At 47.4% G+C, this 18,616-nt stretch overlaps 1 protein-coding gene across 1 annotated transcript; it reads right to left on the minus strand.

Moving 5' to 3' along the window:
- Positions 1-438: 438 nt before the first annotated feature.
- Positions 439-13,276, minus strand: CLEC4F (C-type lectin domain family 4 member F). Its single transcript, XM_047067684.1, has 7 exons — positions 13,216-13,276; positions 12,256-12,372; positions 11,826-11,936; positions 7,145-8,263; positions 2,264-2,415; positions 1,264-1,382; positions 439-589 (listed from the first exon to the last, which is right to left on the minus strand). The coding sequence occupies exons 1-7, from the start codon at positions 13,274-13,276 to the stop codon at positions 439-441; spliced, it is 1,830 nt and encodes a 609-aa protein (XP_046923640.1).
- Positions 13,277-18,616: the final 5,340 nt, after the last annotated feature.

An 18,616-nucleotide genomic window follows, 5' to 3' on the forward strand; every position in this document is an offset into this window, starting at 1 on the left:
CATTCATAGCTATAAAGCCCTTAAACAAAGATATGCTTGTTATGCTTGATATGACAGAAGGGACATTGAGGAAGGAGACCAATCCAGGGAGAACAAAGGGTGGTGACCGTCGCAGAGACAAGCACAACGCTTTTGTGCGTTCAGTGAGTATTTATTGAGGACCCGCTGTCTGACAGGCCTGTGCCGGTTGCTGAGGGGGATACAGAGGCACAACAAGCCTCTGGTCCTGAAGAGCCCTTGATCCCATTGGGTCATGTGGGGTAAATATGTTTGAAGGGTTACATGAAAGGACAGAGCAGGAAACACAAAAGGCCAAATGGAAAGCCCCAGAGAACAAGCTGGGTTCAGAGGTTTACAAGGCATCAGGTCGGCGGGGGAGGGGGGGTAGGGTGGGTCCAGAGCTGGCAACGGGCGGCCACCTTTCAGATCTGGCCTGTCTCAGGCCACATGCTGGTTGATGGGCTTCTTACAGACCCAGTGATAGGGGGTGTCACAGTGCATGTCATTCCACTTCTGCTCAATATGGACACAGTCTTCTGTCTGCCCATCCTGGTGCCGCCAGTTGTCTGGCTGATTTGTGCCCCAAAACCTGGAAACAAGACAGCTTTATTCCGCCAGACAAAGGAAGTGTCCCTTCCCCCGACTTTGGTATAAGGAGCTGAAGTGACATGGGTCCCTAATCTCCTGGTGGCCGTGGATGGGGACAGAGCTGGGCCCAAGGGTGCCCTAAGGGTGGCTCTGTTGAGGTTGCCTTTAGTTACTGAAGGTCAAGGGATAGGAAGGGTGTCTGAAGCTGTAAGCCCCACCCCAGAATTCACATTCAGATACCTTCTGGTGAAGGCAGGGCCTTCAAAAGTTACAGAATAGGCAACAAACAAACAAAGAACAACAACAACAATAAAAAGGCAGGAAGACCCACTCATAGGCCACTTGCCAGCCCCAGGACCTGTCTTGTTCTGATACCCCTCTGAGGAAGGGTCCACACAAGGACCACAATAATGCACACCCCACACACATCATACACATCATACATACACACATATCATACATATATACATACCACACATCACACATACATCACATACACAACCATACATCCACTCTTTATACACACATCACACATACACATCATACACATATATCATACACAACAGTAACACTTACTGGGCAGGAATACACACACAAGACAAGGACATGCAAAAGTCTCTAGCCAGACCTGCCCCAGACTCTGCTTAGGACAGCACCAGATAGTGCTGGACTCACATTCTGCTCCGGAAAGCATTGAATGGTGTCCCGTCCACCCAGCGCCAGAAGCCCTCCTTGCCCCTGTCAGTGAGGCCAATCCAGTGGTAAGAGGTACTCGTGAACTTTACCAGAAATTCCTGCAAAGAAAAGGCAGTGTTTAATCCTATGTGAGGAGCTCATTTTCCTGGCCGTATGGAAAAGGAGTCTAGGCTGTCCTCTCCCTGGTCCTGGGGCATGAAGCCCACTCCTCTGCAGGAGCTGAGCCCCTTCCTGCACCTTCCATGGTTTGTCCAGAGTTGAGGGCAGGATCCAGGTGCCCTCAGAGAAAATCCGTCTTCTCCCATGTTGACGTGATGAGTGTGCCTTCACTGGGACAAAGACCAACCATGCAATAAAAAATAGCATGGCCTTTGACAGATATACAAGAACAGCCTCAGAAGAACCACAAAGGATGGGCAGTTCTGTAAGCTGAAATGGACCAAACTCATTATGGTCCTTTGACAAGAACGCTAGTAAATTCTGGCAAGGACCTTTGGCAGATGGGCCACCCAAGGTCCATATTGCCTTTGGTGGTCCTCAAACTTCTGTGTCTGGCTTTCCCAGGAAGCCTGGGTCTCCTGCTCATGGGCCTTCCACAGCCATTGGATTAACTGGTGTTAAACTCGGGACTGACAACTAGAGCAGACGCTGAGGGGGAAGTGAGGAATGGGGAGGGACATATGCTCCCAACACTTTAAGGGCAGTCACCCATGCCACCTCTCTTTGCCCTTCCTCACTGTTGACATCTGTGGGCCTCTGGGTGTCTCCCTCATTCGTCAAGAACATCGAGGTTTGCTGTCAGTGTTTTCACCTCCAGAACAAAGCGCTCGTTGCAACCCAATAAACATCTGCTCCCTGACTGACAGAGGAAACATGCAGGAAACAGCCCAGGCTACTGCAAGAGGAGAAAGGCCAAAGCGCCAAGGTCCCTCATCCCACACCAAGCCCGTCAGCACCACCCCAAGCCTGCAGCTCTGACCTGCTCCTCCTCAGAAGTCACTGAGGCCAGGTGGGCTCCCTGGGACACACAGAACTGCTCAGCCTCATGCCAAGACTTCTTGACGTGAGAAAAGTAATACAAACTCCCGCTGTAGGCATTCCAGCCTTGCAGGATCAGCTGAAGAAGTTGATCTGGAGCAAAGGTTGGGGAGGAGAGAGAACCAGGGGCTGGATGTGGATGCCCCAGAGCTGCCCTTCCTGACCTCTCCAGGGACTGGCCACCAAGAGTCACAGGCCCACACAGCACTTGATGCCCAGTGCTTGGGGGCAAGACCTGGGAGGCTGCACCCCCAGCCTGATACCCAGTACAACAGAAAGCAGCCCAGGACACCTGGCTCCATCTCTCCCAGGATCTTCAGATAGCTTTGTTACCTAGGCAACACTTTCTTTCCAGACTCCTGCATTCTGGCTCCACTACCCTCTTTCCCCATTCACTGCTATCACCTGACAGTCCTCTGCCTCTCAGTTCCTGCCATCTCCCTAGAAGACTTTACAGCCATCCCGTGGTGTCAGCCATTTCCTTGACTTCATCTCCATCCACTTCAGCTGCCCATACCTCAGACCATACTCAGGACCTGGTCTACCTGACCTCCCAATGTCAAGCTCTAGTAGCTCATTCCATGAGCACAAGCATCTTGTGTTCTCAGCTCTTTCATTCCTCCCCACTATAATGCTCTGCTTTCTAACATCATCTGTACCACAGCTATTTGAAATGGGGCCACAATAGACTCGCTTATTCATTCATTTATTCTTTTGTTCAACACCCATGGTTCAGTGTTTTTTAACTTCTGTGAACCAGGGACTGTTATACAAAGACCAGTAAGACATGATTTGTGCCCTCAAGGAACGTACAGTCTAGTAAACAAGACAGATGTAAAAAGGGTGTTGAAGATGCATTCATTGAAAACCATGTGCATGCTAGAATAGAAGCATAAAAGACAGTCTGGTCTATTTCACCTGGGCTGCAAGTGATGCTCTCAGGAAGGACTCGTACGTAGGTGAGATTCACTTGAGTTAAGTCTTAAAAGACTGAGGAAGAGTTTGCAAGTTGGTCAGTGCCAAAGAGAGGATCCCAGGCAGGGGAAAAAGTAGACACAAAAAGCATGGAGGTGTGAAACAGCATGGCATGGCCTGATCTGTTCAAGTGCTTGGGATGGTCAGTGCATAAGGGACAGGAGACAAACTTGGACAGGTTCACCAGCACCATATCGTACATGTCGTATAAAAGAGTTGGGGGTTTTTCCCCTTGTGAGCACAGGGAAGCCCTGAAGTGTTTTAAGAAGGATAGTAGTATGCTCAGATTTGCATTGTAATAATGTCAACCTGGTGACAGTGTGGAGACTAAATAGGAAGAAGCCAATCCTAAACTGGCCAGAGATACCAATTAGAACATAGTTGCAAATGTCTCAGTAATGATGGTGAGTGTGTAAACCAGGGGTTTCAAAGTGTGGTCCCAGACCAGCAGCATCAGCATCATCTGGGAATTGGTAGAAATGTAAATTTCTCATACCCACCCAGACTGATTCTGAAATTGTTTCTTAACAGTTGGTAGGGTTTTTTTTAATGTTTATTTATTTATTTTTGAGAGAGAAAGAGACAGCACAAGCAGGGGAGGAGCAGAGAGAGAGGGAGACACAGAATCCAAAGCATGCTCCAGGCTCTGAGCTGGAGCTCAGACCCATGAACCGTGAGATCACGACCTGAGCCGAAGTCAGATGCTTAACCGACTGTGCCACCTAGGCATCCCAACAGTTGGTGTCTTAACAAACCCTCTAGGTAATCCTGATGTATTCCAAAACCTGAGAACCGGTAGTCTAAACAGGATTGGCAAACTGCAACCTGCAAGCAACCTCTTTTTATAAATAAAGTTTTATTGGAACACAGCGACATTCTTTATATACATCTTTGGCTGCTTTATTGCTACAGCAGCAGACATGTTGCAACAGAGCCTGTTCATCCAGAAGCCCAATATATCTACTATTTGGCCCTTTAAGAAAAAGTTAAACTAATGGTTCTCAGTCCTCACTGCCCATTAGAACCATCGAAAGAACTTTTTAAAAAATTCTAATGCCCACACTGCATCCCAGATCTCCAACCCCTCCAAAAAAAGTCAGAGTTCTGGAGGTGGGTCCCAGGCATCACTATTTGTAAAGCTCCTCAGGTGATCCCAGTGTGGCCCCAAGGTGGAGAAACACAGGTCTATGCTAAAGCAGTAGGTAGACATAGGACAACAGGGGGCATTGGAGGGACATTACGGAGGGCAGACTTCCAGGCTCTGACAGACCAGGAATCCTCAATGCTGCCTGCCAAGCCCCTCATTTGTCAGCTCTCTTTAGCAATGCTCAAACTGTCCCCTCTCCCATCCTTAGCAAGTGACTGCCTACCCTACCTAGGAAGAGGCACCACTAAAGCTTGGCTGCCTCAGTTTCCTATTCCCACATCTGCAAACCTACTGCCACACCTCTTCCTCCTAGCCTCAAAGGTTCAAGTATTTATTGTCCCAACGCTTCAAGGTGAATCCCTCAGCCGTGTATGTCATTCCCAGTCTCTCCCTCCTCCAACCTCCTCCCTCTTTGCTGGCTCCTTTCTCCCATCTTCAGACCAAGCCTATCCTCTTAATCTAGAAAAACCCTCTCAAGGAAGTTCACCAAAATGTTAGCAGTGGGCTCATACAGAAAATATAGAACTTCTCATGGAAATACAAGTGGTTGTTTTCTCATCATTCTCTTTCTCAATATTTGCCACGTTGTCTATAATTAATATGGAGGTTTTATAATGTAAATATCGATTACGTGTTTTTTTCATCCCTCCCTCCACCATGTCACCCCCTCTCCCCCACAGCCTCCTCTGCTCCTCAGCCGAGGTCCTTGAATGGCTTGTGCACTTGAGCTCTCATTCACACCCTGCTGATGGTGGTCTGGCCTCTAGGCCACACACAACTCTCCACTGGAACTTCATTACCAATGACTTCTTAATTGCCCAGTGTCAGCGGGTGCTTATTGGTTATTTCACATGACCTCTCAGGCATTCGCTAGAACTAGCTCCTTCCTTCTTGAAGTTCCCTCCTTCCTTGACTTCCCCAACTGCACATCTCCTGGTTCTATTCCTTCCTCTAAGACTGCCTTTCTAATAGTCTCCTTCAAAAACTCATCTTTTCCTTCTTGCCACCTGAAGGTTGACTTTATGTTTCTGCCCTCAGCCTTTTTCCCACAAAGCATTTTATTGTATGCAATGCCTCCTGCCTCCACCAACACCCACTGCCACAACCAGAACCAACATAACCACAGCTTCCACATCTGTGTCTGCATCCAGGGCCTGTCACCTACACTCCACACAGCATGCAGATGACAGCCACTTGAATATCCCCAAAGCATCTCAGGCTCAGCATGTCCAAATCTCACTGCTCTTCTCCCTTCTTTTATTCCCTCTCAGTCAGGAGGCCCATCTAGTCAGCCTCTTTGAAGCCCTTCAATAGACCCTCATTTCCTAGAAGATGCAACCCAAACTCAGAAGCCTTCCACATCCAGCTGATATGTCTCCAGGTCTGCCTAAAGATTTTTTTAATGTTATTCATTTTGAGAGAGAGAGACAGAGACAGAGAGACAGAGCACGAGCAGGAGAGAGGCAGAGAGAGAGGGAGACACAGAATCCTAAGAAGGCTGCAGGCTCTGAGCTGTCAGCACAGAGCCCAATGTGGGGCTTGAACTTACGAACCTTAAGATCATGACCTGAGCCAAGGTTGGACGCTTAACTGATTGAGCCACCCAGGTGCCCCTAGCATAGTGATTTTCAAAGTGCAATCATCAACCCATTCATGGGAGGCATCAAGGTCTTTTGGTTTTCTGGGTTTTTTTGTTTTTTGTTTTTATAAAAGATTATAGGGGTGCCTGCGTGGCTCAGTTGGTTGAGCACCTAACTCTTGATTTCAGCTCAGGTCATGATCTCATGGTCATGGGATCAAGCCCCATGTTGGGCTCCACACTGAGCATGGAGCCTGCTTAGGATTCTCTCTATATATCCCTCTGCCCTCCCCCACCCATCAAATAAAAAAAATAATAGATTATAAAATATCAGAGTGCATCCATGTGTTAAAATGTTTGCTTTTGAAATGTGTGTGTGTGTGTGTGTGTGTGTGTGTGTGTGTGTGTATGCATATGTGTGTGAGAGAGAGAGTGAGAGAGAGATACACATAATTATACTGGGTCACAATATAAAATTAATTTCAGGCTGTGCTTACATTCCAAACAGTTTTAAAGTCACCATCCTGGCCCCTGCCTACTAACCTCTCATCAACTGCCCTCTTGGCCACAGTCCAGTCACAGAACTGCCTGAAGTTTTCTGAACCTCATGGTTTCACATCTTCATGACTATGAACCTGCCACCCTCTTACCCTACTTGTTTGGCAAACACCTATGAGTCCTTCAGGGCCCAGTTCAAGGGCCATCTTCTCTGCAAAGCATCTTTTAATCCTTTGTCCTCCAAAAAATTTCTCCCCCCTCAGAAGATCCCTTGTCTATATCAGAGGACATCAACCTCAGAAGATCCCTCCTCTTTGCTCCTCTCCACCCCAGTTCCTAGAGCTGTCCCTTACCTAACACCTCTTGCACCTCTCTGCATGTCTTCCACACATCGTTCGTTTCTGAAGTATTGTTTTGTCACTCTGTCCAGATGACAAACAACTTGAGAGCAGGGTAAGCTGCCTTATGCCACCTTTACCACTGCCTAGGATTCAGCCCTTCTCCAGCACCCAGCCTCCTTCCTAGGGGGATACGTGCTGAAGTAAGCAAAAGACTGAAGGGACAGAAGACTCTAGCCACCCAAAAGACTATATGTCCCGGCCAAGCCCTCGCCTCCCACTTACTTTGTGTCCTCTGTAGCTGCTCCTGGGAACCAAAGGCCACACGGAGTGTCTCCAGGCGACTCTGCTCCTCCTGGATTCTCGTAGTTAGTGTTTTGGTGTCCTGTAGATCCCCTTTTAATCTCTGGATCTCAGCACTGGCCTTCTGCAGATTGCTCTCTAACATCTGGGTCTTGGAATCTAAGGCTGAAGCAGCCTTCATTCCTTGTTTTAGGGTCTGTATCTCTCTGCTGGCATTTTTCAAATAACCATTTAACACCTGAATCTTGGAATCTAAGGCATTGGCATTTTCTAGCTCTGTTTTTAATAACTGGATCTGAGCATCTGTCTGCTCCAGATGGTGGCTTGCTTCTTGGGTCTGGGCAGTGACAGTCTCTAAATCTCTTTTTAACAAGTGAATCTCATCACCTGCCCTTTTGAAATGATCTCTTAATAACTGGATTTCAGAGCTGGCATTGTCTAAATGGCCTTTCAGAAAAGTCTGGGTCTGGGAGTTTAAAGCATTTGCATTTTGCAGGCTTCCCTTTACCCTCTGGATCTCAGCATTGGCTCCTTCCAAACTGCTTCTTAAAACCTGATTTTGGGCCCTTAAATCATGGACACTATCCAATTGTCCTCTCAAAACATGGATCTGAGCATTAGCATTCTTTAAGCTACTGTTTGCCAGCTGGGCCTGGGCATTTGCCATTTCCAACCCTGCCTTCAATATCTGAATTTCAGTGTTGGCATTTTCTAAGCCTCCATTCAACATGTGGAGATCAATGCTGGCATTTTCTAAACTGCTTTTTAAGAAACTGTAGGCCTGGGAATTTAAAGCATTTGCCTTTTCCAGATCTCCTTTTAGCTTCCGGATCTCAGCACTGGCACCTTCCACGGAACTCCTTAACATCTGGGTCTGGAAAGTCAAGGTATTGGCAACCTGTAGAACTCCTTTTACCATCTGGATGTCAGCACTGGCATTTTCCAGATGACCACCGAGCACCTGGATCTGAGAACTGACATTGTCCACTCTACAAGTCAATGTCTGCATCTCCATGCTCCAGGTGCTGGAATTCTCCACGTGGCTTTTAAACATCTGGATAGTCTCTTGCCACTCTGCCACCCTGCCAGAGTGGTGGGAATCTGGAGGGAGTAAAGGGAGAAGCTAGCCACAGAGGCCAATTGCATAGGGAAGCATTAATTAAATGGGCCAACCACAGTGTTCTTGAAATTTCTGAGGGAAATGTCTAAGACACAGCGCTGAGTGCTCCTTAAGCTGCCTCCTGCTCACTGCACCCACCCAGACCCTGGGAATGAGCATGCTGAGATTGTGAGCCAAAAATTTAAATAAATAAAGGCCTATTTAGCTGTCCCCCCATGAACTGAGGGGCAGAAGGATTAAAGTACTTGCCTATGTAAACTAGCTATCAAGAAGAATCATGCTGGTCAGGCGTGGATTATTTTGCCATTGTAATTGAACTTGAAAGTAACTGATTATATCATTTAGAGCTGCTATGAAGCTTAACTCCACTAAAATTTCATTATCAGATGGGTCATTATGAAAAAGAAAATAGGTATGAGTAAAGCCCATGTTTAGTCTTCCACCATATTTGCACACCAAGCACAAAGCCTCTTGATTCATCATTGTTACTTCTTAAAAACTGTGTAGACAACAAACATAGTTTTCTGATCACAAATTCCAGAAACTCAACAACATAGGTACCTGTTGGGTTCAATGGGTACCTGTTCAATCCACAGGGCTATGGTGGAGACCCTCCGGGTGATACTAGACCCTAGAACCTTCTTAACGGGCTGGCACACCCAGTGTTAACATCAAGCAAGAGTCCCAACAGAAGTTGAGGATATGGGACACCTGAGTGAAAGCCCTGATCAATGGGGTGATTCAGGGAACTCACAGCCCCTTTCATCTGCATGGTCTTTCCCACCAGACCCACCTGCAGCTGCCTCTGGTCCTCCTAGCACCCGTTGCTCACCTCACAAGCTAAGACCTTATCTCAGACTTTCATGGTCTAAGACTCTTGATTCCAGCCTTCTCTCAGGAATAGAGTGAAGAACCCAAGTAGGGAGGGACCCTATGCCTCATCCCCTATTTAGGTAAGTGTATGAGGCCTCAGCCACTGTGGTGAGGCCAGGCCAGGTGGGGCCAGGTGGCCTTTGAAGGTGCCTTGTAAAGATAGACAAATACATGGCACAAAAACAGACACACAGACCAATGGAATAGAATAGAAACCCCAGAACTAGACCCACAAACGTATGGCCAACTCATCTTTGACAAAGCAGGAAAGAACATCCAATGGAAAAAAGACAGCCTCTTTAACAAATGGTGCTGGGAGAACTGGACAGCAACATGCAGAAGGTTGAAACTAGACCACTTTCTCACACCATTCACAAAAATAAACTCAAAATGGATAAAGGACCTAAATGTGAGACAGGAAACCATCAAAACCTTAGAGGAGAAAGCAGGAAAAGACCTCTCTGACCTTAGCCGTAGCAATCTCTTACTCGACACATCCCCAAAGGCAAGGGAATTAAAAGCAAAAGTGAATTACTGGGACCTTATGAAGATAAAAAGCTTCTGCACAGCCAAGGAAACAACCAACAAAACTAAAAGGCAACCAACGGAATGGGAAAAGTTATTTGCAAATGACATATCGGACAAAGGGCTAGTATCTAAAATCTATAAAGAGCTCACCAAACTCCACACCCGAAAAACAAATAACCCAGTGAAGAAATGGGCAGAAAACATGAATAGACACTTCTCTAAAGAAGACATCCGGATGGCCAACAGGCACATGAAAAGATGTTCAGCATCGCTCCTTATCAGGGAAATACAAATCAAAACCACACTCAGGTATCACCTCACGCCAGTCAGAGTGGCCAAAATGAACAAATCAGGAGACTATAGATGCTGGAGAGGATGTGGAGAAACGGGAACCCTCTTGCACTGTTGGTGGGAATGCAAATTGGTGCAGCCGCTCTGGAAAGCAGTGTGGAGGTTCCTCAGAAAATTAAAAATAGACCTACCCTATGACCCAGCAATAGCACTGCTAGGAATCTACCCAAGGGATACAGGAGTACTGATGCATAGGGGCACTTGTACCCCAATGTTTATAGCAGCACTCTCAACAATAGCCAAATTATGGAAAGAGCCTAAATGTCCATCAACTGATGAATGGATAAAGAAATTGTGGTTTATATACACAATGGAATACTACGTGGCAATGAGAAAAAATGAAATATGGCCTTTTGTAGCAACGTGGATGGAACTGGAGAGTGTAATGCTAAGTGAAATAAGCCATACAGAGAAAGACAGATACCATATGGTTTCACTCTTATGTGGATCCTGAGAAACTTAACAGGAACCCATGGGGGAGGGGAAGGAAAAAAAAAAAAAAAGACGTTAGAGTGGGAGAGAGCCAAAGCATAAGAGACTCTTAAAAACTGAGAACAGGGGCGCCTGGGTGGCGCAGTCGGTTAAGCGTCCGACTTCAGCCAGGTCATGATCTCGCGGTCCGTGAGTTCGAGCCCCGCGTCAGGCTCTGGGCTGATGGCTCAGAGCCTGGAGCCTGCTTCCGATTCTGTGTCTCCCTCTCTCTCTGCCCCTCCCCCGTTCATGCTCTGTCTCTCTCTGTCCCAAAAATAAATAAACGTTGAAAAAAAAAATTAAAAAAAAAAAACAAAAAAAAACTGAGAACAAACTGAGGGTTGATGGGGGGTGGGAGGGAGGGGAGGGTGGGTGATGGGTATTGAGGAGGGCACCTTTTGGGATGAGCACTGGGTGTTGTATGGAAACCAATTTGTCAATAAATTTCATATATAAAAAAAAAAAGATAGACAAATACATCAATGGAACAGAATAGAGAATCCAGGAGTAGACCCACATATATATATGGATAATTGATTTTCAACAAAGTCATAAAAGTAATTCATGACAATCTTTTCAACAAACAGTGTGGCAACAATTGTCTATCCACATGCAAAATAAAAATTGACTTCATCCTCACACCATTATATAAAACTCAACTCAAAATTGATCATAGGCCTAAATGTAAAGCCAAAAAGTGTGAAATTTCCAGGAGGAAACATAGGAAAATGTCTTTGGGACCTCAGGATAGGTTTCCAACATGAAACCAAAAGTACAATCCATAAAAGAAAAAGAAATTGATAAATTAGACTTTATTAAAATTTAAATCTGGTCAAGAGAACGAAAAGACAAGCCATAAACCAAGAGAAAATATTTGCAAATTACATGACTGATAAAGGACCAAAAAGAGTACATACTATATGATCAATTTTACATAAAACTCTAGAAAAAGCTAATTAAACTATATTACCACAAGTAGATCAGTGGTTGCCTGGGGAATAAAGGGAGGAGGGGAGAGGGAAGGATGACAAAGGGCACAAGTAAACTTTGGGAGGAGGAATATGCTCATTATCTTGATTGTGGTGATGGTTTCACGGGTATACATGTAAGTCAAAACTTATCTGATTGTACACTTTCAATATTGTAATTTATTATCTGTCAGTTACACCTCAATAAAGCTGGTTTTTAAAAAGATCATGTCTTTCTGTAAGAATGGAACACATTCAGGGGTCTGGGGGCATCAGAGGAGAGGCTTCTCCTAGAGTCTGGGTATCTGAATGCCCCAGCTCCCCCACCCCACCCTGCCCTGTGGCTACTCACTGTAGGGTTCCACAGGTAACTGGCTGGTCGTGTTGTCCTCTCCGGCAATCATGGCAGAAGACTTTTGGAAAGGGACATATGGCTCCAAAGGAAGTCTTGGCTTCTGTAGAACTGAGACACCCATTCCCGAGGGGTCAGCACAGGCTCTCTGCACTAAGGCTGGGAGAACAGGCTGCCCCACCCCCCGGGGTTCCAGAAGGAGGGAGATGGCACTAAGGACCTCTCAGACTTTCCTCCATGGGCCTCGGCTCTTGGGAGGCTCCCCTTGGACAGGGACCTTGGATGAGTCCCAGGAAAGATCTGGTTCAGGCCTGGGGCCAGAGATAGACTGACTCTTCTGGGAGTAGAGGGTATGCATCTGGTCCCTGTGGGACTTCTATGCCGGAAGATGGAGAGAGTTGGTGGGGGGTCAGGTCACTTAGGAGCTTACCCATAACAAAGAGAACCACCAGCAAGGAGGCAACAGTCACAGCCATAACCGTCAGGGTGGTCTGAACAAGCCTTGGCCTCCTGGGGGCTGCAGGAGCCCCTGCCGCAGAGTCCAGCCCTACAAGGGAGAAGCCAGTGTACAGGAGGAGAATGTGTTGTGTGGGCTGGACAGGATTCGCTCAGTCTCTTGGACTGTCCGATGAGGATAAGAACATTGGCCACACTTACCATGCAGGCGGGAAATAAAGCACTTAGAAGCGTTCGCCAGAGCTAACTGGGGGTGTGGTAGCAACACAAAGGTAAAGAGAAGACCACAACCCAAAACCTAGAGGAGGTGCACAGGGCAGAACCCAGCACAGAGAAGGGCAACAAACATGCAGTGTGCATGAAAGAAGAACGGAGGGAGACAGGGAGGGACAGAGAAGGAGCCTGACCTCTGAGTCCCAGGGCTAGGCTTGCTCTTGAACCCTGACCAGAGCAGGACTCACAGCCCTTTGGGACCACTGCCTCACCCATAACCTGACACAGGTCAGTGCTGGAGCCTCCCTCTGCAGGGTCATAAAGCCCTGCATGGATGTCCTAGGAGTGTGGAGGTGTGGTTAGGGATAAATAGTGTACAGAGAAATCTATTCCAAGGCGGAGAGACACCAGTCTGGAGCCCCTGAGGCCTTGTGGGGCCAGCCCAACATGCAGAGATGGGACTCAAAACCAGGTCCCTCTGAATTCAGTTTATTCTTTCTATTGACAGGTTGGATCCCCAAGGAAAAGGGTCTGGGGAGGTTCACACAGACACTAGGGTGTGCGCCAGGCTCTCCATCCTCACCTAACCCACCTTCAGCCCTTGCCTGTTTATTCTGGAGGCTGAGACAGTGAGGAGCCAAGCTCTGGCCTGCCAGGGAGGGGCTGGGAGACAAGCAAGCCAATTCCTAATGAGGACAGGCTCATGCCTCAGTTTTCTCACCTCGGGGCTGCAGGGAGACACTCTGGTTGTCTGTGAAAAAGTGGACCTTGTCACAATTCATATCGTCTTCCTTTATCCTCCAATGCTCCTCCCTGCTGCGGACTCCAACGGGGCTGTCTGGTGGGCCAGTAGGGATAGGAAGCGAAGCTGAGATACCCTGGACTTATATGGCCCTGAGTAGGGCCTGACCATCCTGGAAGCTCTGCCCCCCTCCCCTGCTGATTCTGCAGAATCACCCCAGTGGTGTCCTTCCCCTCCAAGCTCCCAGGCGCCAGACTGCCCTGCCCTCCCCTCAAGCCCATCACCCCAACCACCACTTTCCAGCATAGCTCCCAAAGCTAGCCTCAAATACTGTTTCACTGGCCTCCGGAGGGGGTGCAGGTCCTTCTCAGCTTCGTAGAAAAACATCCTTGTGACCGGTGGCTGATTCTTAATCCTAGCCCAGACCCTTGAAAGTAACAGGAAGTCAGGTAAGGGGAGGAGGAGCTGGGTAAGTGCAGCAGGGATTTGCAGGCCAAAGGTAGGCCTGAGGTGACTCTTGCCCACTTAGGACTTCACAACTGGCAGGGGAGGGAAGGGTCTGTAGTAGAATAAAAAGTATATTTGGTCTTGGGGCACCTGGGTGGCTCAGCCAGTTAAGTGTCTGACTTTGGCTCAGGTCAGTATCTGACGGAGCCCTGTACTGAGCTGTCAGCTCAGAGACTACTTCAGGTCCTCTGTTCCCCTCTCTCTGCCCCTCCCCATGCTCTCACTCTCAAAAATAAACATTTAAAAAATTAAAAAAAAATAAAACTTCAGATCCTCTGTCCCCCTCTCTCTACCCCTCCCCTTTCTCTGCCCCTCCTCCTCTCTGGCCCTACCCCACGCTCTCTCTCTCTCTCTCAAAAATAAATAAAATAAACATTTTTTAAAAAGTGTATTTGGTCTTTGTCCCAGTTCCTTGGAATTTCCCAAGTGATAGGAGCATTTTTTATTTTTCATAAAGAGCCCCTTTTGAGCATACTTGAGCTTATGCTAATGAAGTGACTCACGATGGGCCCCTAGATGGTTTCAGGATAGGAACTGATCCCAGAAAAACCAAACTCCCACCTATCCAACCCCATCCCCACCCCAGACTTCCGGGTGGGAGAGGGGGCCTGGAGATTGGGTTACAAAAGATTTGAGGAGCTTTCAAGGACTTTCCTCATTAGTGAATACATCCACAAGCCAGAGGGTGTCACATCCCAACTCCACAGGAACAGAGGCTATTGTGCTCTGGACTCTTCTGAGCCTAGCCCTAAGTATCTCTCCATATCTCTTCATCTGGCTTTTCAATTGTATCCTTTATTGTAAACTGTAATAGTAAACAGTGATTTCCTGAGTTCTGCGAGTCATTCTAGTGAATTATCAAAGCTAGGGAGGGTCACCGGAGTCCCCCCATTTGCAGTTGGCTGCACAGATGTGTGGGTTGCCCGGAGACTCCACTTGCGGGTGGAATCTGAAGTGGGGGCAATCTTGTGGGACTTAGCCCTTCACCTGTGGGGTCTGTGCCGACTCCAAAAGTCACTGTGAGAATACCAGCTCGATGTCAGAGAATTGGTTGGTATCAGAAAACAGCAAATGGGACCCAACTTGATCCAATTTTGCCCCTCTGGCCGATTGGATCCATGCTCCCTTGAGTCGATTGAGTTTGGGACAAACTAAGAAAGAAACTGATGGACAAGCCAATGTGCAGCTTTGCAGTGAGACTGCAAATTCCCTGCTTCAGGAAGTCCCTGCTGCTTGTGGGCCTGGACTTAGAAAACAGGTAAGTGAGACATCCTGGTGGAGCCATGTGAGCCCAAAGTCCCCAGCCCCACAAGGGGGTAAACAGCTGAGCAGAATGAATACTTCCACTGGCTGGTCATCACACCCTTCCCTAAGTCAGTTCTGAGGTTAATGGTGGATTCTTGTTCCTTGGTTCCCCAATACTTCAGATGGTTATAATCTTATCAAAATGGATCACATTTTCTCTAACTCATAACAGTCTAATTACATATTTGTCCTCTATCTCACCAGTAACCCGTTTACAAGATGTCGGTCCTACCTGGCAAATGGCTTGTGCCATCCTTATTGCTGCTTTTTCCTATTTTCATGCTCAGTTTCTACATCCTGTTCCCAAATCCCAGAGTCAGCTTCCCACAGACCCTCTGAGTGCTAAAAAGCCTGCAGCCCAAATGCAAGTGCCTCATCCCGAGGCAGGGTCAGGAGAACAGCCTCTGTCTAAGAGGAGCTCCTGTCATGGATGCTACTGTCAACTCAGCCAGCTGAGTGCACAGCTGATATGCAGGGTGAGGAAGGAGGCGGTTGCCTGTATATACAGTTCATGATGCCATGGCAGTGTGTGTGTGTGTGTGTGTGTGTGTGTGTGTGTGTGTGTGTGTGTCGAGTGTGGAGCCATCACCTGTTGGCCTCTTACCTCCTGTCCATTGAAAGCTGACCTGAGAGGAAAGGACACAGGAGGAACGTGAAGGCATCCATTTCTGGAGCAGTCAACAGCTCTGCCTGAGACCCCACGAGTGTTGAGCAAACACTTTCACCTTTGTAAAAGGGTAGCTGCTTGAGGTACCTCCCCAGAGGCCCATAAGAGGCCCTGGGGTGGCGAAAGAAAAGCAAGGGCCTGCCTTGATTTCCATCTCCCCACACACAGGAAGGGCCCAGGCCAAGCCCACTCAGAAGCTGATTCTTCCTGGGACCTGAGAAGCTGAGGGAGCCTTAAAAGCAGAACTGAAAGGGGCAGAGTCTGGGCTAAGACAGGGCATAGTGCTGCAGAGGTGGTCGCCTCAGGTGTGACCAGCAGGACTCCCCATCCTGCCCCTACTTCTCTGTCCCCATTCCCCTCCCTACCCCAGGCTCTCTTTTTTTTTAATGTTTATTTATTTTATGAGAGAGAGAGACAGTATAAGCAGGGAAGGCGCAGAGAGAGAAACGCACACAGAATATGAAGCAAGCTCCAGACTTTGAGCTGTCAGCATAGAGCCCCACGCAGGGCTCGAACTCAAGGAGGGCAAGACCATGACCTGAGCCAAAGCCAGACATTTAACCTACTGAGCCACCCAGGCACTCCAGGCATCCAGCTCTTATTTCTCCTTCAAGAACACCATCTGCCAGCAGGAAACAATGGATTGCTACATCCTTGCTGAGAGGTTTCTCTGTTCTCCGGCCAGAATAAATCAAATGGACATTTTATACATTAATACCAGAACCACTCATCAGCTAGAACCTCTTACACATTGGTTTTTCCTTCCCTACTGAAGGGTACAGAGCCATACTCCTAGAGATGCAGACTCCTATCCTAGCTGCAGAAGCTTTTTAGTCACCCATATCAATCCCTACCAACACACGATGGTCAGCTGTCTTCTAGGAAGTAGCTAGATTCAGCAGTTTTGATGGAAAGGAGAGAGGCCCTGAGCAGTCTCCTGTCTTCAGGCATCTCTCCTGGTATTTGTCTTGAGAACGATGCTCCCCTCCTCCTCAGCCTGTCCAGTAGGGGTGAGGCTAAACCCATACCCAATTCCCAGCCCCAGGAATGAGTTTATGGCTTGATCTCCCTTATTGCTTCAGGGATGAGCATGTGACCCAATGCTGGATTTTTGCTGGAGATTATAGGCGTGGAGCTACCCAGATTGCTACTGGGGAGAGTCTGCCTGGCCCTGACACTAAACCTGATGCAGCCAGAGGCAGGGCTGGAAAGAGGCAGCTTTGGGGCAGGATGTGAGCCCCTGTACCCAGCTTCACAACTTTGCTTCCCACAGCAAATCCAACAACAACAACAATCCGTCACATCACAGGCATCAATGCACCATCTCCCCCGGCTTTAATTTGGTTAATCTTTGTTTGTTTGTTTGTTTGTTTGTTTGTTTTGAGAGAGAGAGAGAGAGAGAGAGAGAGAGAGCGCACAAGCCAGGAAAGGGCAGGGAGAGAATCCCAAGTGGGCTCCAGACTGTTAGAGCCTGATGAGGAGTTCAATCCCATGAACCCATGAGATCATGACCTGACCCAAAATCCAGAGTCAGAAGATTAACCAACTGAGCCACCCAGGTGCCCTTAACTGGGTTAATCCTCTAACTGTTCTCCCTGTCTTTAGTCTTGCTCCTCTCAAGTCTTGTCGCCATATTGCAGGCATAATGATTTTTTTTTTAATTAGGTATCCATACACACATGATCTAGCTCCCTCAGCCAAGAAGAAGCAATGACACCCCAGTTGCAGTGACCACACACACATACCCAAATCTTGGTTTATAATATCATTATCCAAAAAAATGAAACCAGGGCTCCTTGGAGAAATGGCTGATTCTAGGACCAGGGCAGAAAATATACAAAATGAATCTGTAGTATTTTGTCACGCTTGGAAATAAAGAGATGTTTTTTAAAATGATGAAAGAATGTTAAAAAACACATAGGAGCCACCTGAAAGAGCTCCTAATGGCCAAAACTGGAACAATTTGAGCAAGAAAATAAATGAAGTACTATTGGACTATAATCCAAAGCATAAAACCCATGGATCCATACTGATAAGTAAACATTTGAATAAATAAGCAAATAGATAAATCTCCCACACAGAAAAATTCCAAATAATTTGTGTACATACTTGAATCTCAAGAAAGTAGAGCACACCTCCCCATTGCTTAAGTGTGGGCTGCACACAGTGATTGCTATGGTTTGAATGTTTGTGTCCCCCCCCCAAATCTGTATGTTGAAATCCTAACCCCCAATTTGATGGTATTAGGAGGTGGGGCCTTTGGGAGGGATTAGGTCATGAGGTAGAGTCCTCATTAATGGGATTAGTGCACTTACAATAGAGGTCCCAGAGAACTTGCCTGCCCCTTCCATCATGCAGAAGGATACAATAAGACACAAGAGTCGGTGACTGGAGGAAGCCCTCACTCAACCACGGTGGCACCCTCATGTTGGATTTCCAGGCTCCAGACCTGTGAGAAATAAATTTTTGTTGTTTATAAGCTACTTGATCTGTGGTATTCTATTATAGCATCCCAAATGCACTAAGACTGAGACTTCCTTCCAGAGAGTACAAAATGGAAAGGGGCGGGGAGGAGTAATTTTGCAGTAAACGAACCTGACAAACATTACCTCAGCCTGGAGATCAAGGGCAGCACCCAGTAACGAGTCATGTCGACAGTGTGTACCCATGATGAGAATAGCACTTTATTTCTGAGGTCTTCCTCCTAAAACACATCACCCTAGTTGGATAAAAAATATCAGATGAACCCAAATTGAGGGACAGTCTACAAAATATCTGACCAGTTCTCCACAAAATTGACAAAGTTACCAAAGACAAGGGAAGTCTAGGTGCAGGCAGAGTTAAGACCGCGGAGAAGTAGGGGGACCAGGATTTTCCTCATCCCTCAAACACAGCTGGGTT

Source organism: Lynx rufus, unplaced genomic scaffold (genome assembly GCF_022079265.1).
Source record: "Lynx rufus isolate CCGP_SWC_20201006 ecotype Redwood Valley unplaced genomic scaffold, mLynRuf1.p SCAF_8, whole genome shotgun sequence".
Classification (NCBI taxonomy): Eukaryota; Metazoa; Chordata; class Mammalia; order Carnivora; family Felidae; genus Lynx; species Lynx rufus.

What these genes read in the sequence shown, in the direction of transcription:
- CLEC4F (XM_047067684.1), bottom strand. Translation starts at nt 13,276, where the DNA reads ATGAATTGTGACAAGGTCCACTTTTTCACAGACAACCAGAGTGTCTCC. An exon ending in TGTCTCCCTGCAGCCCCGAG is followed by an intron (nt 12,373 to 13,215) that starts GTGAGAAAACTG and finishes TCTCCCTTGTAG; the next exon opens with GGCTGGACTCTGCGGCAGGG. An exon ending in GGTGGTTCTCTTTGTTATGG is followed by an intron (nt 11,937 to 12,255) that starts GTAAGCTCCTAA and finishes TGGGTGTCTCAG; the next exon opens with TTCTACAGAAGCCAAGACTT.